The sequence below is a fragment of the Anser anser genome (assembly GCF_964211835.1).
Source record: "Anser anser genome assembly, chromosome: 2".
In the NCBI taxonomy this organism is placed as follows: Eukaryota; Metazoa; Chordata; class Aves; order Anseriformes; family Anatidae; genus Anser; species Anser anser.
The window spans coordinates 152,407,540-152,432,479 of NC_139721.1; the positions used below are offsets into that span (position 1 = coordinate 152,407,540).

The 24,940-nt window shown below is 35.6% G+C and overlaps 1 protein-coding gene across 2 annotated transcripts in view; it reads left to right on the plus strand.

Annotated features, from left to right (window-relative positions):
- Nucleotides 1-24,940, plus strand: part of VIPR2 (vasoactive intestinal peptide receptor 2) — a 62,698-nt gene that overhangs the window by 13,118 nt on the left and 24,640 nt on the right. For both annotated transcript variants that reach the window (XM_083823695.1, XM_083823694.1), the window contains 2 exons: nucleotides 4,275-4,382; nucleotides 7,955-8,052. In XM_083823695.1, coding sequence (XP_083679821.1) covers nucleotides 4,275-4,382; nucleotides 7,955-8,052 — 206 coding nt within the window. The remainder of the gene's footprint in view (nucleotides 1-4,274; nucleotides 4,383-7,954; nucleotides 8,053-24,940) is intronic.

Consider the following 24,940-nt stretch of genomic DNA (forward strand, 5'->3'; position numbering starts at 1 on the left):
GATGCATTTGAATGTAGTCTTTTTTTATAGAAATACATCTTTTGTGTTATTTCATCTATTTGATTTAAGGAGTATGAAAAAGTGTCTTTCTTTTCTCTGGGGTATATACCTGTAAAGTCCTAAGATACTGCGGAAAAACTGGGGTAAAGAGTATATTCCCTGGAAATCATTTGTGACTTGTAATGTTTTGAACAACAAGAACTTGTATACTGTTTTACTTTCTACAAGCTAGCTTCAAGAACTGTTGCAAATTGTATTGATGATTTTGGTTGGAATAGGACTTGGACCTCCATATTTCTATATGATATTTTATGTAAGTGATGCTTGAATAAGAATTGGGGTGCAGGGCAGATACTGATCAGCTGCTTTTTTAGCAAAGCCTTAGCCCAGTCCATATAGTTGCATGGCACAAATTTGTAAAGGCTTCTGAACAGTTTGTGGCTTGCTGTAGCAAGTCCACCATCTTACAGAGTATGTGTTAAATAAAAGAGAAAATTTGTGAAAGTCAACAGCTCTTACAGGCGTGCATGAACACTTCCATGACTCATCTCAGCTCTCACTTGTTACTGAAAATGGGGATGAACTAAAAAGGTCTGAAGTCGCACAAGATGCTAATTATTCTTGTGTACTCCAGGATTTGTTTATGCTGGCTCAAGCAGTGCATCCATCCAAGCCAAACGAGTTTCGTTTTGCCACTATAGTTCTGAGTGCTGGTGGATGAAGAAAATAGTTTCTTTGTCTTTCTGATTACTTCTATGTGATGTTGTCGACATTGTTTCTGGCTTAAAACCAATTGGAAAGGAAGCATGACCTGAATTGGCTAGGGTTAGCATTCTTTTACTTTGCATAAGCCCTGGTGTTACATCATAGAGTACGACTTAATTTTAAACTCAGAAAGCACCTAAGCACATTTAAGTTCCATTGACTTCAAAGGGTATAAAGATGACTTGCTCAGATTTAAAGTTTGTATTTTAAATTACATACAGATGGCCAAGTCAGCATGGCTTCAAAGGTAGTATTACTAACACTAAAAAAAAAAAAAAAAAAAAAAAAGCTACAAGTGCCAGAGGGAGTGTAAGGTAAACAGATAAAACACAGGATAGATAAAACTCATGAGCCAATTCTTAATGAAATGCGTGAATGAACTGTAGGGGCAGAAACACTGAAAAGGACACATGCTTTCTGATTATGAGGGGAAAAAAAAAAAGTGATTATCAAGTTTAAGGAGTAAAGTTGCACTGTCAGTCAGTTGCTAAAAACACTCATTCAAGGGGTAAGGATGAAAAACTTGATAAGAGTAAGTTGTGTGCAGGAAGAGGCACTTCTCAGCAGGCTGTGGGATACAGCTGGAAAGAATGCTACTCTCATAGTTCCTACTCCTAAGTAAGTGTCCCTTACCCTAAGGTAAGGCTAAAAGAAGTCAGATATATTGGTCTAGGAGTCAAGAGTCACTAAAGGAACCAAAGTAATTAGTCCATTTTGAAGTAACTGGAAAAAGTGACAAACCAAGGTTAGACACAAAGTACTAAGCAGACAAGGGATCAATTAGAACAAATGCAAATACTTGTGGTCTAGATTTTGCAACTGAATTAATAACTTCAGACTCTCTTGGGAAGAAATAAACATTCTTAGGATTAAATTCCTCTGAACTCTGTTAGGTGTCTGCTTTAGAAATATATGAATTTAAACGTGGGGCAGCAGTGCACCCTTATGGAGATGAGGTTTACCTGTATATGGTGCTGCATTAGCAACCTGGTAGATCAAGGGAAGCAGCTATTTGACACTTTTGAGGCTACATCTGGGCTCCATTTCTGAGCTCCTGTGTACAGAAAAGACATTAATTGGTTCAGCAGAGGGCACACAGATGACACTGAAATATATGGCATATGAGGACTGACTGAAAGCTGGGTTTGTTCAGCTTGGAGAAGAGTGATCTGATTGCTGTCTTCATCTACATAATGGTCTTAAAGGGAATATGGAACCAGATTCTTCTTGGAGGTGCACAGAAAAGAAAAGAAGCCCGAGCATCAATGAAAGCAGTCTGTAGCAAGGGAAATCCTGGTTAGATGCATGGCAGAATTCTTCACAGAGTAGTCAAACACTGAGCTGGGTTACCCAGACGGGTTGTGATATCTCCATCTTTGGAGATTTTTGACACTTAACTGGAAACGCCACTGACTAATCTGATACAACTTTAAAGTTAGCCCTCTTTTAAACTGACTTTGACTAAAGGTCAATATTCTGTGTTTCAATGAATTATACTTTAGGTTCCACTAATTATATTCACTGAATCACCACTAATAATAAAGAGAGCCTGGGGTGGCTAGTGTCGTGCAGATGTCTGCATTTAGTGAAGTAAATCTTAATGTTCAATGTGCTGACAAATGGCAAAACTGCTTTTGCATAGGGGCCCAAATGTCCAAGTGGCAGTATAAGTCATTGCGTTTGGTTAATAAGTTGAGGATAATCGTATGGAAATTTGTGTCCACACCTAGAAGAGAAAGTGCGATATTGAGCAGGAAGCCTCAAGTGGTTTTGTTCACCAGTTATAAGTAATGTGGGAAGAACAGTGCAAAAGTGTCAGCTGTGTGAAACACAGCCAGTGGGAACTGCATGACTGTGGAAGGCCTTTCTCAAATATTGTGATGTCTTTTGACAACCACAGCTTAATTTAGTAGAGTATACTACTAATCTTCTACTACTACATTTTCTTTTAATAATGAAGAATGAGGATAACCCAAACTCCTTTTTTTTTTTTTTTTTCTCCAAGCTATGAAGAGTTTTCTTGCTCTTGTAACTGTAAGGAAGAAGCAAAGTTTAGTGGACCTGCCCAAGGGATATTTACCCACAGCTTGCCTCAAAAAATAGCCCCATCTCCTGGAGCTCACTGCATAAATATTCATGCATAATACATAGAGACATGGAAGGACCTGGCCTAAGCAATTGTCATTGCTTGGATCGTCTGGTCTTACTAACACGGGTATATGGGATGTTGAGAAAAGCTTTGCTATTTCTGAGGTTGCATCAATACAAGGATTCCTCCTGTTAGCTAACAAAGACAAGGATTGTTTCTTCACCTCTTTCCACCTCCTATATTTAACAGAGGTCTTCTATCAGGACAGTTTCTCCAATCTAATAAAATAGAAAATAAAGTCATGGAGAGGAAGAGGTGGAGAGAGAGAAGGAGCATGTACTTCCAGGAAGAACAATGGGCATGTCTGGCCAGTAGAATATATTTCAGGACCAGGCCTGCTCTAAGGACAGTGAATGAATCTGCGTGCTGAGCTCCATATACTACTGGAGGACATCCTGGCTGCTCAGTGCCATCCTGCAGCCTACTGCGTAAGCAAAAACACGTAGTAAAGCTGCCTACAAGTAGTCTGTAGCAGTGAGGCAATACAGAAGATGGGAGGTGGCATAATCGAGAAACACTTAGAATAATAGAATATCCCGAGTTGGAAGGGACCCATAAGGATCATCAAGTTCAACTCCAAAACTTCTTCCCCCTCCTCTTACCTGCTCATCAGCTGCCACTAGCAACACTTAGTCCATAAAGCTATTAGACTGTGGCAAGTACTTATGCATTATAAAAGAGATAAATAGCGTCTTCTTTATTACAAATTGCATAAAAGGTGACAGTGGCAGGATGTAGGGGAGGACCTAACTTAGAATGGAAATTTACCTGGGTTTCTGGACCCCCAGCTGAAATAAATACACAAAAGCTTTCTTTGTTTGATTCTCTGTTACTTAGTTTAGGAGAGATGATTTTGTAAGTTCAGACACATTGTTCCAAGAATTCTCCAGTCATGATGCACTCATGATATCTGTGTTGCTGAGTTCAACAAACTACATAAATATTTCTTTGTTATTATCAGTTTGTCTGTTAATGCAAATTGAATAGTTCATTAAACAGTGATTAAGAGATTCTCAAAATTTTGGAGTTGCCTCTAATCTATATTAATACTCATAAGTTGCTTATTACATTTTTTATTGTATCTTAGCATTATGCCATCAAAATGACATAGTTGTGATGAGACATATTGCAAACAAGTATATTAACTGACTTAAAAGAAGCTGGTTAATCAGCAGACTTATGATTCCCTTAAAATTTTCATAGAAAATATTATCTTTGCCTATTTCTTAAAATAGTCTAAACTTTCTTGAACTACTCATCCAAAGCTTCTACCAAGTCTTACCTATTTACAAGATATATGTAGCAGGGTGGTTAGAGCCAAACTGAGCTTTCATGTCTGTTATTAATGTTTTTGTTACAGGATGTGTTGGAGTTTGGGATAACATCACCTGTTGGCGTCCTGCAAAGATTGGAGAGACTGTCACTGTCCCTTGCCCAAAAGTATTTAGTCTTTTTTCTGGCAAACCAGGTATTTCATTTTAAGGTTTATTTTTGCTGCCTGCACTTTAGTATTTGATAAAATAATATGTTTAAAATGTTTACTTGCAGTTTACAGGTTTTACTTTTGTAAAGAGTTAAAATAGTAAATTTTTAACAAAGCTATTCATGATACATTGTGAAAAAAAAAAAAAAAACAACAAATAATTGTCTTTGTGGTCCATATGGTATTCCTTGAGGAGCTAAACATACATTCTGATACTGCTCATCAAGGCTGAAGACATTGCTTGCTTTTTCTGACCTGTTTATGTTAATTATTAATGCAGCTGAGCCTAACAGACCTCTTTAACAGTTGCCAATGGGTCACATACAGGTTGTTCCTTTTGTGCTTTTTATGCTCCTTTTATACTGTTTTTTAGTGAAACTTGAAAGGAGCTCCTCAGTTGTCTCCTCAGATTGCTGAGACCTGTTTTAAGTCCACGATCTTCTGCACAATCTTGTTGATATATCATGCCATATTGCAGTTTAATTTTGCACTTTGCCTTGTCACTGGGTTTTTAAAAATAGATCATGGAATTACAGCTTTTCATATATGTATCTCAAAATGCAGTAGGAAAATTCTTACCCTTGTTGCCCAGGTGAGAAATCTTTGTCATGATGAACTATGCAAAACCTACCACAGTAATTTAATTATGTCTTCTAAATCTGTCTGTGGAGCCCTTTTCTAAAAATAAAACTTTGTACAGAAAGACTAACTTGGGATATGAATAAAATGCCTTTATTCTGAAAACTGCTGATTAAGTCTTTTTCCAGTAAAAAGCAGACAAATAAAGCAATTTACAGATGAGCAAAGGTTTTCATTCCTGGAGCTGGTGAATCTTGATTAGTTTATCACGGACAGTCTAAACAGTTTATAAAGGAGCAAGTATGTGTAATCTTGACAAAATCTTGTGAAATCTATAAAAGTATTCAAATTACTCAATAGAAAATGCTATGTTGGCATAAGACAAGGCAAACTAATAAATATCAAAAATTCTTAATGTGAATTAAATCACACTGCTTCTCTTAGCCAAAAGCTAGAGCATGCTTACTCTCTATGCAAAGTTTGGACATTTGATATTTAACAACTCTTAGTATCTTATATTACAGTAACATTTTCTTTTTCCTATCTGAACTCTTCCCAATATTTTAAACTCTATCTCACTTGGGCATCAGGACAGAAAGGTCATTTCCTTTTTATCATTTGCCATAATTTGTCTTATACAGAGCTTTTTTCATAGCCACCTGTTTACTGTTTGCTTGTGGAGCTAATAGGGGGATTTTTTTAGAGGTGCCTGTTCAGTTAAGAGGTCTTTTAAAATCTTGTCATTCTGTAATTTCAGAGAAGGAAGACAGCAAACATCTTGCATGGGTGATTCAATTATGGCCTAATTAAGTATCTCAGCACCTTTATAACTTGTTTATGTTCCACAATATATTGTTTATTTAATTTCTATACAGAACATTGCAACTTCACTTGATTCTTATGGCAGGAAATTATCAAAATATCTTTAAACGAGAAATCTAAATCTTTTTATTTATCCAAACTAGTGAGTTTTTTTTTATTTTTATTTTTTTTTTCCTGGGAGGAAATTTAAATTCTTCTACAAGAATATCTGGAGTACTTTATTATTCATAGAATTCTTCCAAGTCACGTTTAGACATTTTTAATACCAACAATTCTTTAAATGATTTCTTAATTTAAACTGGGAATTTAAAAAAGTAGTTGTCATCTCATCTTTACAGCTTTTGGAGAACTGGCTCTTAATTTCTTCTGTGATGATCAGAATTATAGTTTAAGCATACCACACAATTCTCTGCTGAACATTTAATGACTTCATCTTAAATGACTGCTATAAAAGCAGTCATATTATCCTATAGTGCTTCTGTATTACATGACAATGTACATATATGAATATCAGGTAGTTAATCAGTGAAGTTTCATATTAAAATGTATGTGTCAAGTAACATTATAGGTTTTAAGTGAGGTTGTTATCTGAAATATTAATTGCATAGAAAGATGGTACAGAAATAACCAATGCCTTCCATAGAACATGGCCTAACTGTGTTTAAGTTAGATGGCCTTACAATACTTAGAGAAGAAAATACTATAGCATATTGCGTACATAGTCTTTTTCTTGCAAAAATGGCTTTGACATAGTTTGTGGTTCTGTTAACATGTTCCTCTGCTCTGCCTGATCAGAGAATCTTCATGTACTTTTAAAGTGAAGACTCTTCAGAATGTATAAATAGGTTACATTTACTTTAAAAATGTCATATCTATGCCAAACTACAGAAGTGGTTCTGTAGTTTGAGAAGATACTGTGGGTTGAGGTCAAAGTCTAGTTACAAGTTGCAGTTTGCCGGTCAACCCTTTGTAGGATATTTACAACTTTCAGCTGAAGACTTTATACAAAGAAGAAATTCCAGTAACCAATGAGCAAGATAAAAATCACAAAGGTTTTAGTTTGGAGTGTATATAAACACATTTAGTTATTTTTGGACAAAGCTGATCTGTGACACGTAAAATTGTTCCTGGGTGATGGAAAACAGACATCTCCATATCATTTAAAGACCAATAGTAACCTCCAAACCACAGCAATATGTTGTTATAAATTCAAGCATCATAGATATAAAAATTGCTCTAGGAAAGGTGAAGGGAAGTAGCTCAAGATTTAACATTGTAAGGACGTTATAATAATTTTAATGACTGTTCTTTACTTTGACATCGGACTCTTCAGTTTTCTATTGAAGCTGTTCCATATTATATACACATTAGTACATATTCGTTAGAATAAGGAGTAGTATCATGGGTTGCCCCAATTTCATTTGAGTGACTTTGCAAGGGAAAAGAGTCAACTTCTCAGTTCCCATCAAAAGCTTATTTTGAAATAAACTGTTCAAAATTACTTTCCAACTATACTTGCACATTTCCTGTACCTTCCATAACTACATTGTTTCAGTGCTTGGTTCAAAGGATGAGATATGTGTTTATTTCATTGTTCTTCAACCTATCAGCAAATTTGGCCTTTAGAATGGATTACCAATCCTACCAAAATTTGCTGTAGCAGTAATTTTTCACCTTAATATTTAAGAACTTTAATAACTCATAAGTTCATTTGTTACTGCCTTCTCAAGAAAGCTTAAATAGGAGTTTAGAACAACTCTCACTTGAATTTCTTTCCTATCAGATTACCTTATCTACAAATTAGCCCTTTTATAGAGCGAGCTGAAAGCCTCCATCCAGTATACTTTAGACAAGATAAATTTCAGACTTTTGCAGATGTCACAGAAACAGCTATTATACCAGAACAGAAGCCTGCAATCACAGCTTGGAATTGTTTTTGTTTTTCTTCAGTGCAAAGGCAACTCAGAACAACATTAAAAGCCAAAGTAAAATTAATGAAGAGCACATGAGAGGAAATGGCTGAGTATGCAGGAGAGCTAGGAAACAGAGCACGTTAACAGCATATTTACAGAAGATGACGTTAGATTGGTTAACAGTTCATTGATGAGTAGATTTTTGAATCCTTCTGATTTAAACTCTCAAATTTTGCTTTACAGGAAATATTAGCAAAAATTGTACGAGTAATGGATGGTCAGATATTTTTCCTGACATCTTAAGTACTTGTGGATATAATGACTATGAGGATGAGTATAAGGTAGGAAAAACATTCTTTCTATTCATTTAGATGCTGGGGTTGAAAAGAGCTATGAAACATGGTCTGCTTCCAAATAATTCACATTTTGCTCAATCAGAATTAATGGAAATCTGTAGATGTTTTTGGTAACATCAATTGCCATATGCTTGGATTGCAAAGGTCATATAAGACAAAAACAGAAGTGTAGAACTCATTAACCTCTTGAAACTCAAGACTATAAGCAGGTGTTAATTTCAGTAATGGGTCTGTATTTCTGATACAGCAGTGTTACTGGGCTTGTGCACAGTGTATTTTGCATTGTGTTATTTCTAGATATTTCTATTAAAACACACCCTAATACAGTAATAATCTGTTGATAATATATGTACCACTTGATCACTTGTGTGTGTTTAAGCTATCAGATTTGCATTGGACTTCAAATTGCATTAGCGAGCAGAAATGGTTCAAAAAGCTATTGAGATATCATAAATATAGCAAAAATGGAAACCTTAATTTGTTCAGTTTGCAAAACTATTCCTTGTTTTCTGTTGTTGAGGGTAGTGCTTTTTCCATGACATTTTACCTACTGTCTATCAGTTTGTCTGCTGAGACTAGCAGTGCAGGATTTTGTTCACAGGCATGAGCTCACAGTGTCAGTAGAACTTTTGTTATCATGAACAGATGAAGTCATCTCATGAATACTTTGCTGTTTTTTTCCTGAATTGTATGTGCGGAACAACTCTAGCAGACCTCTTCCAGCTGTTTTGCAGAGGTGTGCTGGTTTCTAGCTAAGACATGAAGTTCTTGTCATCACTTTCTGTATTTAAAAGCCCTTCCATCACTATAGTTGAAAACAGGTAATAAAGAAAATGGTTATGGATGGCTTTACCATCCTTTCTGTATACACATTCCAAAATATCGGTGTCATCTGATTGCTTGGGAACACACACACGCTACTGCTAAAACAGCTGTTTTAAACACTACCATCAACTGAAATATTGTCACATAGTGGCAAAATTGGTCAAGACTTAAATCAAATTAACAGATGATATTATTTCAAGTAGTGAGATGTACTTAATTAACAGAAGAAGGAAGTAGTATAAATAGAAACAGTTCTTGTTTGATGTATTTATTAGTAATTTGAAGTAGTAATTTGAAATGCAAGTTGACTGTACTTGCAGGAATTAACCTAGAGAAACTGGAAATAAGAAGTAGTAGTGACATTTGAATAAGCGTGATAAAGAGCAAATAATAAACCAAAAAGGATAAAAATCAGAAGAAATATGGAAAGCAGGTACAGAAAAAAATATTAACAGCACAATAGAGAGAATATCCTAGACATCTACCATAGCTACTATATGACATGAGTGCATAGCAAGTTGCAGGGATGGAAAGTGGAAAATACATTTCAAGCAACATGGCCTGAGGGTCCTTGTCCTCTTTTTTCACGTACCGGTGTCATTGCTCTGAGAATGTTCTTTGCCTGAATATCATAAGTTGGTTATTTTGGTGAGACATGGCAAAAACTCTTTTTTAACCTCAATTTGACAAGTCAAAAATAAAAATTTATACAATAGTGCTGGCTTGCCACATGGTAAGTTGTTCCTGTGCAAATACTATATTTTAATGCAAATATGCAATTGTCTTAGGGTTGTTTGGTTGGTTTTGGTAGCTAAAGAAAGGATGAAATTATCAGAATAATCTGAAAAGGGAAACAGGAAAGCATGTGTTTAAATCCACCTCTTTGTGGGAGAAAATATAAATAATGAAAATATCTTTCAGTAGATTTCAGAGATTTCAGGAGGCATTTAAATGCCATCTGTTACACAGAAAGGAGATGTTTTCTTCTATTTGAGCCTTAGAGCTCAGTAGTAGCACCTCAAAACAAAACGTTTTTCCTCAATATTAGTCAGCATAGTACATTTACATTTGACCTAGAATTTCAACAAAAAGAGTTAAAAATGAAATCCTAAGTCTTCAGGTAATAAATACTTTGGACACAAAAATTTCATGTGACAATATGATTTGCAGGCAATGTATGAGGTTACTCTCAGAGTTACAGTAACTAAGGACATAATATTTTAGGAAAGGTGACAAAATACTTTTCTTATTGTTTTATTTAATTATTGTATTAATTGTCTTAAATTTTCTTTTGTATGCTTTCTCTGAAGAAAATGTTTGCAGAGGAGGTAGAAACTCTCTTTGCAGTTTGCTGCCTGTAACTTCACTGCTGAATGAGTTTCCACTAAATATCCAATTAAGTATTTATTCTGGTCTTTTACGTATTTTTAAGTATTTATTCTGTATTTTTATGGTCTTTTAGGATATGGACTTATATCTCTAACTTCAAAAGATATATATATATTTCTGTACATATGTGTGTAAAGTATGTATATTTCCATACATATTTTATATTTATTTAAATATGTGTGTATGTACGCACACACACATGTATATGTATCTCCAGATATGCTCCTGTTTGGAGCAATTTTGAATATTATGGAAGAGGTTGAGAGAAAGACATTGGCAAACAAATATTGAAGAGGTGATTAATTCATAGGTACCAAATTTTTAGACTGAAAATGTACTGAAATGAGAAAGTTTAAATAAGACATTGAAAGCAGGTCACCCATTGTTTCTCTGCCAAGTTCACTGATACTGTTCAGGGTATGAAAAATTTCACTGATTCCACAGCTTTCATTGATTTTACTCAGAGTTAAAACATTCAATTTTTATTCCATGTCAAATGGTATTTTAGCAGGTTTTATAAAAATAAAATTTTTGCGTAACATTTTGAAATTAACAATAAGTTGCTGATACAGAATCCTTAAATAGAATGTTTTATTTGATATTAGATCTTGGTTTAGTAGTCTGCAGTGCTTGTCTGTATTTATAGACTACTTTGACAAGTGTGACTGAACAATTGTTGTCCTCACATCAAATTGCGTATTTAAACCTTTATTATATACTTCCAATCTCGTTCCTATAAAAAAATTAAACGCTGATAACCTTCAAGATCATGTTTTAGCTTCATCCCAGTCGTTCAAATAAGTATCTTTTTTTTTTTTCCGTGTGTATTTGTTGAGCTCATGGCACCACAATGGCAAAATGAGTGAATTGATTTGACCGTGCTAGAAAAATATGTCAAGGTGTGTTAACACAACCCAAGTCTTGCTGCAACCTTTTCTTTCACATGTACATATTTTGACATTTTTTATCTAGACTGATGAGTATTAGCTGTCCTCATAGGTTATTAGAATCTCTGTCTGCATTACTAACACAAGGCAAGATGCATGGTGAATGTAAAGGACTGCAATATGTACACTTTATTTAAAAGTAATGACTGGGTCAGCCAACACAGCTTTATCTAATCTTAGTCTGAATTGGCCCAAGGTTTATTAAATCACACACCGTACAATAAATACAAGTCACAGGCTATGTGATTTGAATACTTGGGTCATATGAAGACATATTCATGAAGAGAAAGATCCTCAGTGCTATTATACATGAGGATACTGTTGCTGCTTGTGCATAAGTGGAAGCATTGTTGGTGAAAGAAATATCCTCCTGTTTGGCAAGTTTCCTGAAGCAACCACTCTTAGGCTGCTGTCATAATATCCTAGGTGTGCTCCTCCAGGTACACAACCCAAGACAGTTGGAGTCATGGCAGCAAGGTCAGGTTTGTCTGACTCGGACAAACTCTGTCTTGAATTTCTATAGCTACCTTTAGAAAACAGATTAATTACTACTGTCCATGAAGTGGATCATTGCTCTAGATCATTTGTCCCGAATCTAAATTGAATGCTTCCCTCTCAAGAAAATGTAATGCAGGTTGCTGTCTACCAATGCTATTTTGTGTGCCTGTGAGTCATGCTATTGTTATTTACATTACATTCTGCATTTTTCATTACTTTTTCATAAGATGTAATTAAGAGATCAGTATTCCTTAAAATAAATACAAAATCTTCTTCCATTGGCTTCAAGTGAGAAGGACTGGGCTTGAATATAATCTGATATTCTCTCCTGTGGGAGTACAGTGGGAATTTAATTTATTGATTGCAGATTGCCCACAGACTCTGCAAAATGTCTGTACATTCTGAGAAAGTTCACATTCACAGGTACACATATACTGGTATATATTTACACAGGAAAGTAATGAGGTTTTTGCGTTGTTAAAATTGTCATCTCTCCTTCATGATTTGAACTTTGAATAAGATGATATTCTTATTAAACAGCTAAAATTAATCTCTATTTTTAGTAGGTACTTTAAGCATTGCTGGTTTCTTCTTTTCTTGGATGATATTTAGGCTTAAAGTGAACTGAAAGAGAACCATGTTGAAAAAGGAATATCATTAATTTGTTATATAAAGATTGTTGAATACTGAGGAATACAAATTTTGTTAGATATATTTTTAGTAAATTCTGTTCTGTGCCATGCCATCAAAAAATGTGTGCCTAATAAGAAATAAGCAAATTGTACATATCATCCATTTCTTTAGTTCAGTATATATTTGCAGTCTTATATTAAGTGCTACAAGTGTTTAGAAATGGCTACTATGTTGTTGAAGTTAATTTTACAAAAGGAATGAGCTTTTTTTTTTTATAATATTCACATTTAATTTGCTGATTTCAGTATTTCTAATTTTCAGTATTTCTAATGCACTGAACTAATTTACTAGGCCCAAACAATTTTATATTGATTGTGCAATTTAAGGTTTTCTGATACATTCTTCCAATATCAATATTTGAATATTATGGAATGTACTCTTGACATCTATATTATAAAAATATGAGAGCTCATATTTTAATATAATTGCAAATATCACATCTGTGAATACTAAACTCTTACGTACAGTATTACAGGAATATACTGGACCCCAGAATAAACAAAATAGCGTCATCTGTGATGATAATGATCATACTTTAATAGTGATATTTTAGTAGTTATATTTTTTAGTAGTTACATTTTTTGATTAAATAAGTAGGGAGGTTTGTGTTCATCTTTTATGTCAAGGGTAATATCTGGTCAATAGTGAAACTCCTTTGGACAAAGAATCCAGTCCTATACTTCATTCGACGTCTTTTGTCCTTTAGCACAGAATTACCCTCTCACCCCTAGAGGTCCTTCCAAACCAAGGCTGACGTGGAAAGATCCCCTGGGTAAATGTAACCTTTCCCAGGAAGTTTCTACACTGTGTCTGTTCTATAAGCAAACAGAATACTTCTGTCCCCTAAACTTAATAAAAATAACATGAAACTAACTTTAAAGGAAGCATTAGCAGAAAAAGTTGTCCATTATAAGTAAACAAAACAAAACAGTACATAAGAACAAATCTTAGCAAAAATGTATTGAAAGTTACACAAATTACACAAATTTGTAATAAAACAATTTATTTTTATGTGTAGTGTTTTCATATACTTGTAAAACCTATTAAAATTAGTTAGCCAAAAAAAAAAAAAGTTTAAACTTTTTAGCATTAGGTCTTTATTGTCTAGAAAACAGACATAATGTAAATGTTTCCATACAATTGTGAAAATCATAAGCTACTGATTTTTGTAGTGCCTAACCACCAACTGAGTTGGTTTACTGGTTGTAATTTGAGTGTTTTCCTCAAAACATGAAGAGTAAATTGTTGAATTTCAATTTTGGAATCGGTATTGCTCAAATAACCATGTGAATATTTTGCAAGGCCACCTATTCTTAATCACGTTGCAAAAATACCATTTTTGTTACACATGCAGAAATTTTCATGTCATTTCAATTTCATAATTGTCATTTCAAATTCATATGCATGCTTTAAATCAGTTTATGATTTGAATAGAGTTACAAATTCTAAAGGGGGATTGATATTTTCTCTTTGTTAATATCTTTAAAAAATATATATATAATTTAGTTTTAAATTCTGCTTTGGTCAGTCTATACCTTCTTTGTACTCATTTTACTCCTGTCAGTCTAATTTTTTTATTAAGTCTAGAGGTTAAGCTGAGGTTTAACTACGGCAGACTATGGTTGTCACAAAATAGTAAATAAGGAATAAAATATGCCCAGATTACATGAAAGAGATTAATTTTCATGTGTTATCGGATTTTGTATTATTTTGCCTGTTTTGCAGTAATACAATATGAATAATCTGTTTCTGAATTGTACAACATAAAATACAGAGTAGTGACAAATATTTAATAGCTATATCTAGGTCAGTATTAATCTAAAGTAATTTATTTTTCTGTATTTCAACTGCCACAACACAATGTGGAATTTCATCCTTTTTTTTTTTAATATTTATTAAATACATAATTTCAGAACATCATTTGCCTTATTTATTTATTTATTGCTGAGTCTGTAAGAGTTATATAGGTCTTACAGGCGTAGTAAGACACTTCTATTTACTCTCATACATAAAATTTAAGGAGTATGATTACATCCATTCTGATAGTGAATCTGGTAAACTACTTCATGCTAATCAGCTAAGTATTTTGGTTGTTTTTGCAAATCTTAACACACAAATTGAAATAATTATAAATTTTGAAATAATGGATTCAAGATCTATTAGCATTAACTTAGCTTTGCAATACTTTGAGAAGCAGGGTTATCTTCTGATCAGTAGAAAATCTTATAATACTTGACCAGTAAAATGGCCTGAAAGAAGGAATGTGCTTATTTGCCACATTTTCAAGCTTGGAATAGATTTACCTAAAAATCTGTGCGTTGTGTGCTAGTATGTTGTATGATAAAATCATTTTGATTGTGTAATTGTTCCTTATTTGCTTGTACTTAGTTTGAACAAAATGGCATGGTCAGTGTTATGGCAATGTCAAAGTACTCTTGGCTGATTAGCTGTCTGCTCCTTCAATGTTGACTTATACCTCCATGTAGCTATTTCGTGTTTGCTCATTTGGCAGGTGGATGGCCAGCAGATAGACTCAGTCCTACTGGCACTGAAAACTAAACTAAAAGTACACAGAATTCTTGTTTTAGTTTTAGTCAGACTTTTTGTTGTAGGGGTCGTGTGTGTGTACAGAATTCCAGAAACATTATTTTAAATAATGTGTGGTTTTTTTACTGCAGGAAGACATCCTCTTCCTACTGGGTAGAAGTGACAGGAGTCATTTTACATCCAAGCTGCCTGACAGTTACTGTCAAGCTCAGAGTATGTAGCCAGAGGCTAAATTAGAGGCACAATTACATCAGTGCGGTTGGACAACTGATGTTTTGTTAGAAAGTTCATGTGGGGTTTCATCCTTTCTTCATTTAATAATTCTGAACTCAGATACAAGTAAGATAAGTCCCATTTCAAAAGATTTGGTCAAAGGAGTTTCTCTGAAATAAAATATATGCAGATTTTTCAAGACAGTACAGAGGTAACTTCTGTCAGAGAAATTCGGATAGAAGAATGAAACAAGTCCAGCTTTACCTTTGGGCATGTTTCAATCAACCCAACACTATTTAGATTGGATAGAAGGAAGAAATCCTTTACCACAAGAGTGGTGAGACATGGGAACAGGCTGCCCAGAGAAGTTGTGGATGACCCATCATGGGAAGTGTTCAAGGTCAGGTTGGATGGTTTTCAGCGTTGAGAAACCTGTTTTAGTGAAAGATGTTTGTGCCCATGGAAAGGGAGTTGGACTAGGTGATTTTTAAGGTCCCCTCCAACCCAAACCATTCTAAGACTCTTAGATTCTATGATTAGAACAACAGATATTTTCTTTACACCAAATTAAAAACCACTCTCTTATTATAGTCTAATGGCTGAAAAATATTTAAAGTAACGTTTTCAGTTCTGTATTCTCAACACCTGTCATGTAAGTTTGTCCATTGACTGCAAAGACTTTTCTAAGTTTATGCAGCTGAATGCAATTTATATACAAACATCCACAATTGGTGTTATTACACAATAGTCCAGCTCCCAGCTTGAATTATGGGGTTTTACTATGCCTTCAAAATCTGACAAGATGAAGGACCTTTCAATTTTCAAATCATATGAGTACAGTGAATATAGCTGATATAGTTCCATCTGCTTCGATAGGTGACTTGTAGTGTATAAATGGAGGGCGTGGGGAGAATGTCAATATAATGGCTCAGATATCTCTTGCTGTAGAATAGTCTACCAAATTTCATAGAATCACAGAATCATTTACTTTGGAAAAGACCTCTAAGATCATCAAGTCCAGCTGTTAACCCAGCGCTGCCAAGTCTACCACAGAACCACGTCCCTAAGCACCAGATGTACACGTCTTTTGAATAGCTCCAAGGATTGCGACTCAACTAGGCAACCTGTCACAGTGCCTCACAACTCTTTCAGTGCAGACATTTTTACTAATATCCAATCTAAACCTCCCTTGGCACAACTCAGGGACATTTCTTCTTGTCCTATCACTTGTTGCCTGGAAGAAGAGACCAGCCCCACCCCATTACAACCTCCTTTGAGGTAGTTGTAGAGGGCAATAAGGTCTCCTCTGAGCCTCCTTTCTCTAGGCTAAACAACTCCAGTTCCCTCATCCGCTCCTCATAAGACTTATTCTCTAGACCCATCGTTAGCTTCCTTGCCTTTCTTTGGACATGCTCCAGCACCTTGATGTCCTTTGTGTAGTGAGGGGCCCAAAACTGAACACAGTATTCACGGTGTGGCCTCACCAGAGCTGAGTGCAGGGGGACAATTTCTTCCTGAGTGCTGCTGCTGGCCACACCATTTCTGATACAAGCTAGGATGCTGTTGGCCCTCTTGGCCACCTGAGCACACTGGTGGCTATCAACCAATACCCCCAGGTCCCTTTCTTTGAGGCAGCTTTCCAGACACTCTGTCCCAGCCTGCAGCATTGCATGGGGTTGTTGTGTCCCAAGTGCACTTAGCCATGTTGAACCTCATACAGTTGGCCTCGGCCCATTGACCCATCCTATCCAGATCCCTTTGTAGAGCCTTCCTGCCCTCAAGCAGATAACACTATTTCATCTGCAAACCTATCCCTATCTTCCAGTTCAGGGGACTGGGTAACAAGAGAACAACTGGTCTTACTACTAAAGTCTGAGGCAAAGAAGGCATTAAGAAGCTCAGCCTTTTCCTCATCTCTTGTCACTGTGTTTCCCCCCACATCCAATAATTGCTTGAGATTATCCTTAGTCCTCCTTTTCTCATTTATCTATTTATAAAAATGTTTCTTATTGTCCTTAACAGCAGAAGTCAGATTGAGCTTAAGCTGGGCTTTGGTCCTTTTAATTTTCTCCCTGCACAGCCTGATGACGTCTTTGTGGTCCTCCTGAGTAGCCCTCCCCTTCTTCCAATTTCAAAAACTTTTTTTTTTTTTTTTCTTTCCGAGCTTTAGCCTAAGCTCTCTGTTCAGCCAGGCCGGTCTTCTTCCCTTCTGGCTCATCTTTCAGTACATGGGGACAGCCTTCTCCTGTGCATTTAGGGGTTCCTTTAAGAGTGTCCAGCTTTCCTGGACTCCTCTGCCCTTCAGGAGTGCCTCCCAAGGTATTCTCCCTCCCCCCTACCGATTTTCCATGAAATTTCTAAGGAAATCACCTCAGTAACAAGTTGATAATAGCTGAATCAGAAGAGAACTGGAGTAAAGGACATGGGAATCCCGTTTTGCCTTCAGGGGTTTTGTGGACCATTCACCATTTGCTTTAGCAGATTATTTACTACTGACTTTGGAAATTCACTATTTAAATGAAAGTAATGTCAGAAATGGACACATTTGTATTGAATTCTGAGACAGCCTGTAAATCCATTTAAATTGCTTTCATTCTCTTTCAGTGTTCATAAACAATTTTAATAGGAACATCCTTCATTTTTTTCTTACTATATTATTGCTTTTGCCCATTCATTTAATGCCTTTGCAAAATTACAGCAGCCAAAGTTGGGTAACATGGCAACATGATAGCAGATCATAGTCTGGACCAGCCAGCTGAGAGCAGACCTGAAAGGAACAATTTGTACATTTAACCAAGAGCACCCAGAGGTTATGAATTAGATATCAACTCTCCAGGAAATTATGGAAATATTACTGTGGACAGCTCAGTCAAGAACTCAATACAGTGGAGTTTACTTCATTGGTAAAAACAGAAGATAGAATTTTATTCCTAAGGTAAGGAGGTCATGAGGCAAAAAAAACCTTTCAATGATATTATTCTCTCACTATCTACCTATTTAAGTTTAGATTCACATCTCAGAAAATAGAGGGCACAAGTCAGAAAGGCAAGTTATATGATGAGTTAATAAGAGGCAACATAGCTGTAAGACATTGATTGTAAGATACAAAATATGTTAGAGAAGGGATTTTAACTTTTGTTAAAGTTTTTATCAAAACTTTTCTTTGCACAAATGCAACATAGGGGTGCTATTAAGGAGGAACAAATTTGAAATGGACATCCTGTGTTTTTTTTGACATGCTCTAAAATCATTCTGCAGTATTGTCTTCTGCAAGATGCACTTTAAGAGAAAAGGACAGGATATGCTGAACAAAAATAACATCTGCAGATTATCATATCTAGAACTGGGATGTGTTCATGTTCTCTGTGTGAAGAACTCTGCTCATTTTAGATCTGTTGAGAATGACAAGTCCTTTCACCGATGTCTTACTCTGAATAAATGTAAATAGTAACAGAAGAAAGGAATTAAAAAGATGGAGTCTCAAACTCTGGCTATGCTTTCATCAGTTAAACTGTAGTTTTGAACTAAGCTGAATTGAAGAACATTGTCTTTAATTTGATTTAAATCAGGTTTACTTGAACTACCTTAGTATCTAACTGATTTATAAAATATACATAATATATGTGCACACAGCTGTATATACATATTAAAGTTCCTATATATTGTAAGAATGGTGCAACAGAATATTAAAATCCATAATTTTTATATATTTCTATTTCAAAAGATTATTTAAAGCATACCATAATCAGTAGCTTCTGACACCTGATCTTTAGGTAAATTTCCTTTCAAAAATGTCTCCTCTCTCACTTCTCTGTGATATCTGTGTACCAAACACTACTGTTTTCTTTTTCATTATTTCAGTAACTTTGAGATACATGCTCGTTTTGTTACATGCTGGCATCTCTATAGGATTGTCTGTAGTTACCAAAAATAATAATATAATGGCTGGTAACATAAGGACACATCACAAAACTGGTATTTCTGAATAGTAAGCAAAAAAATACACGCTTTTATGTGGCTAAGATTTAAAACTCTGACAAACTTCATCTGACTACATTGCACAATGTACACACCTGCATATATTCCAGACAGCCCATGCCTTCTGTACTATCAAAGTAGACCAAGTCTTTGGAGCCTGGATGCAAATAATTTCCTCCTAATTTCTTTGAATCATCATGAGCACAGTGAAGAACATGAATCATAGCATAGAAGAGTCTGTTCTCCTCCACTGACTCCCTCTCTCTCAGGAGAGAGAATGACTAGTTCTGTTGAGCTGCTTACCTTTTAGAAGGATTAGATACCATCATTATATGGATTAAGCTAAAGGAGACCTACATTATTGATTTCACCTAGTCACTGGTAGTTACTTGAATTTTTTTTTTTAAAATATATTAGGGTTGTCGCTTTCATGATATTATTACTGAGAAAACGTGATATCTGAAATTCTGTGGGAGTTGAACCTCAGTTGCAAAAACTACCAAACAGAGGCAAAAACAAGTGCTAAACTTCATATGATGGCCTTTAAAACAAGATAGGAGAAAAAAAAAAAAAAGAATAAAGGAAAAAAATCTTAAATAAAGAGCCAAAGCTGTGTAATACTTTTACTGCCTGATGGAAGGCCAACAAAGTCAGTGGAGAAACTCCTGAGATAGAGTCATATTGGCTAAATGTAGACACCTATCATCTGCATCTGCTCTAGTCTTTCTAGGTTCCCTTTGTACTTAATGAAGAAGTAGGTGTTTTTACTTCACTGTCCCTCCAAATTATTTTAGATGTCTCTTGTAGGACAAGATGAATAACACTGCTGCTTCTATTCCAAGGTTATAATAAGAAAATTGGTACCTAGTTCAGATGAACTCACCTCTGCAAAATTCAGCAGCTTAAGTGCATCTGTTGCATTCAACAGATGTAACATTAACAGATGAATTAGTGCATCTGTTACTTCACTGTACTATCCTGCACTTTATTCTAACTTATTTTGAGGAAGTAAACAGAAACTGTACATTTCTGGGCATGGAAAACATTTACAGGGAAGTGAAATTGCTTTTCCTAAGATCGACTTTACAGGGATCTCCAAAAAAAAATTATGCCATAAAAAAAAAAAAATCTAAGTTGAATTGCATAAAGCAGAGAAATTTCAGTGTTTTTACTCAGTGTAATGGAATCCCTTATGATTCCAAGAACAGGGAAAGGAAAAGATATATTGAGTTCAAATTGTTCTTGACATGGAGTAATTCAGAACATATAAGCAGAATTGAGGGTTTCCCATGGGAACAGTGGTCTGACTGCAATTTCCCAATAATAAGTTCTGGTCCAGAATCATTCCTATAAACGTCTTGGTGCATGCCATCTAAGGAGTGGAGTGACCGTGGGTCATTCGTGTCTGTAAATCAGTTGATTCTGTGTTCTTTATTTATGCAAGTGTACAAGGTTCTCTGTCTAGAGCAGCAATGAAGGGAAGAAACGAATGTAGGACCAATGCAAGTCATTCTGAAGTGAAGATGGGCAAAGATATGGAAAAAGTGAGCAAAGGCAATGCAGACTAAACATAGATATACATGTGATATACTTGGCACCAAACAATTTACATATTTCCCAAGCAAATACTTCCAAGCCAAGACAAAAACTAAGGAGAATATACTATCTCTCTCTAGATCTGGTATGCTTAGGCCTTTTAAAATGTTATTAACATCATAAAAATGCACTACATAGATGAGAATTAGATGATGACACAAGTGGTGTCTGTTTTATAAGCAATGGACTTGTTGAATAGCAAATATTGCGTCAGGAGAAGTGGTCCGAAGACAAGAGATATGTTCTTTTCCATTCAAAATAGAACTCAAATGTGAAAACTTTCACTGTACACGGTAGCTTTTTTTTTTTTTTTTTTTTTAATCTGGTGGAAACTGGCTATGTTCAGAACATCAGACCTTGTCCTGGAACAAGTTTCTTATGTCTTTCAGTCTTGTCCATATCTGCACAGTTAACCACATTGAATTCTTTCCAGTCATTTACATAAGCTTACTTACCACGTATTTTAAAACCTGGAAGGCTGAAATTCAACTTGCAAATCAGAATTCCTAAAGTTAGATATTTATTTGAGACGTAGCTGACTAATCACTGGTGTGTGGAAACAGGGCTTGATGTGTTTGCCTAAACATAGACATCTAGCATCATTTTATACACCACTCCAATTCCAGCTAAGAGGCCCTTTGTCATATCTGCCATGCAGGTATCTTAGATGCCATGGGGCATCTCAAGAAGTACTAGTTGACTACATTTAGGCAAGTACGTACTTAATTACATTGGTGGGATTGTGCTGACCAAAAGGTAGTGTCTACTTAAGAATGAACTGAATGTCTCTCTTGACTGCATTTTTTTTTTCAGGACTTGTTTCTGTAATCAGTATCTCTGGCTGCAGAAGGAGAGCTAGTATGTGTGTTGCTATGAAAGTCAGAAAAGCTGGGTAAACATGATGACAACATTAAACATTGCAAGTGGGACTGTTGCAGATGAGACTGATCTCCATGTGTGAGATTAGATCTCCATGTGTGAGATTATCAGATGTGATAATCCTTTGTGTCAATTAATAGTAAAAGATTTTATGACTCATTTTTGAGAAATTAATGTTATATTCAGTGTCAGGCAGAAGTCAAATACTTGAGTAATGGGTTCTCAAAAACGTGAAATGTTCAAGAATAGCTACTTCCTACCGTTGAAAGGAAGTGTGTAAACTGAAATTACTTCTCATAGTTGCTGGACGATTTGATCTCTCAAGTAAATGTTGGATAACTAGTCATTAGCAACAGAATTATATAAACAGAATTGCTAGTATCTTTATTGTAAGTACATGTATTTTATTAATTCAAATATTCTTATGGTTTCTTACATCAAAATAGCAATGAAAAGTGCATGCTGTCTACCTAGGCTTTAGTAAAGCTTTTGACAGTTTCTCACATCATTCTCCCAGAGTAACTGGCTGCTCATGGCTTGGACAGGCGTATACTTTGCTGGGTAAAGAACTTTGGCCAGGCCCACAGAGTGAATGGAGTTAAATCTAGTTGCAGATCTGTCACAAGCGGTGTCCCCCAAGCCTCAGTATTGGGCCCAGTTCTCTCCAAGGCTCTACAGAGAGATCTGGATAGGATGGATCAATGGACCAAGGCCAATTTTATGAGGCTCAACAAGACACTGAGGTGCTGGAGCATGTCCAAAGTAGGACAATGAAGCTTATGAAGGGTCTAGAGAACAAGTCTTACAAGGGGCAGATGAGGGAACTGGGGTCATTTATTAGCCTAGAGAAAAGGAGGCTCAGGAGAGACCTTATTGCCCTGTACAACTACCTCAAAGGAGGTTGTAGTGGGGTGGAGTTGGTCTCTTCTCTCAAGCAGCAAGTGATAGGACAAGAGGAAATGGCTTTGAGTTGTGCCAAGGGAGGTTTAGATTGGATATGAGTGAAAAATTCTGCACTGAGAGTTGTGAAGCATTGGGACAGGTTGCCCAGGGAAGTAGTTGAGTCGCAATCCTTGGAGCTATTCAAAAGACGTGTACATCTGGTGCTTAGGGACATGGTTCCGTAGTAGACTTGGCAGTGCTGGGTTAACGGTTGGACTTGATGATCTTAGAGGTCTTTGCCAACCTGAATTATTCTAGGATTCTATATATTTCCAGAGTTGTTCACAGAATCTGCAGAAGAGGGGTTCAAGGCCTAATATAAATATCAGCAGTAAGAAAGTCAACACAAGAGTTTTTGAATGAAGTGAGGAAGTAAAGGAAGGTTCTAGGCAGAGAGAACTAATCTTAAGTCTGAAGAATAGAGACCATGGTACTTAGGTGTACATTTGAGTCAGCTGAGTCATCTGTTTAGCAGCAAATGCATGAGCTTGCACGTGCCAAACTCACAAACTCATCTTGGAGTTATTTCTGCTGCTTAGCCAGGCAGACCTAAGACTGTCTTTGGAGCAGTTCTTATAACCAATTCATAGAACTACTCCACTACTGTGCAGCAGAAAGGGTCCTTACAGCTTTTTTAAGATTTTCTAGCACAGTGAGAAACCTGAATGAGAGGGAAGAAGACATTTCCACTGGGCCAGGACACAATTTACATCAAAAGTCCTGGTTTACATGATTACCTTTTGAAGACTATTAGCAAATACAATTTACAGGAAGACAATGTTTGTTTGTTTGTTTGTTTTAAAGCTACTTGGTTAAGCTTTGGTTAAGCTACTTGGTAGTTCCCAGTACAAGATGAGAGCATTTTAAAGTTCTCCCTACGTCCTCTCTTACCAGATTTTTCATGCATGCCTTTAGCATACCTGGAGAGACCCTGCCTCTACTCTGTTACAATGTGATGACTTCTGTTTAGCTGAACATCATTGTTAGTAAAAGGGTATCTCTGCTAATCTTTTTTTTTTTTTTTTCTGAGAAAGAGAACAATAAAAATTTCCAGTCAGTATTTAAACAACACAGATTTATTGTCATTGCAACTTCTTTTGCAAATGACATTTATCTCCCTCAAATTTACAATATTTACATAATGGATGTTAAGAAGTTTTGATTTAGAGACCCTTCTGATTTCTGTTTGTACGTTCTGTAGAAATGTGTTTTAATGGGGCCTCCAAATACCAACAAGATGATAACAAATAGAACATACTGTGGTTCTGCTGTGCATTGTTTCCAAACTTTACAGCCTACATTTGCAACTCCTGATCTGCACAAGATCAGGATTTTTTTATTTTTTTATTTTTTCCCAGAATACTCATGACGCGTGTATAAGGCTGCCAAGTCATTTATTGGAACATCCTTTCTTCATGATTTTGCAGAGCAGGTCAGGTTGAATAGGTGAAATAGGGTGCCCAATGTATTTGTAGCATTCCTGCTGCCATGATCTGTAGTAATTGCTGCTGAGAAACTATCACATTATTACCATAAAATTGCCTGGAGATTGTCTGATGTTCCTTTTGCTATGACAAAAGTCAAATTAAAGAAGCACAGGGGTGCTCATAAGTAGTTGTCTCCAGGCATAGTTTTTAGAGCTGTCCAAAAATGAGCCAAATTGGAGAATATAATTCTGCCATTCTAGCAGGGAATTGAAGGGCAGTTCAGAACTGATTTTTTATGAAATTATGTTGATTTTGAAAAAAAATTAATTTAGAATTATCCTAGAAAACTATTTTAGAAATAACTTCAAGAAACACTGAACTATTTAGAGTCCTATTTAACAAACATGGGATTCTTGTGGAAAAAAATGATCTTTGTCAGGCATCCATTGAAGTGCAAGCTGGTAGTCTCTGGGTAGCTACACTAGAATTAGTCCTTGTGAGGCTTCTCAGTAGAAATATATCCAGTGAAGTCCATATTGACTGCTTACATAGTTACATGAAGTGCTTCACAGAAGTCCTTATAGAGACCCTACATTGTCTTAAATGTTAATATTTGCAGTATTGACACCTAATGCTAGGTGAAATAGAACCTATAATTTATGCTTGCAGAGTCCCTAGGAAGGCAGTAGGGTTCTCCAAATATGCTGCAGACTTGTTATAGAGTCAAGTCTTGGAGAGAGCAATAAAATAATACTTTATCTTTTACTATTTTAATCAGTCAGGGATGCACCCCCCCCCTTTTTTTTTTTATAGTAATATTTATTCTTCAGGATTTTAACTGAAAAACTTTCTTTTGGTCATTCTAGTCACACTGGAAACTTCAGTAAGTCTATATTTTTGTATTTAGTCTGCAGTACATGAATATTATGTTAAGCTTAC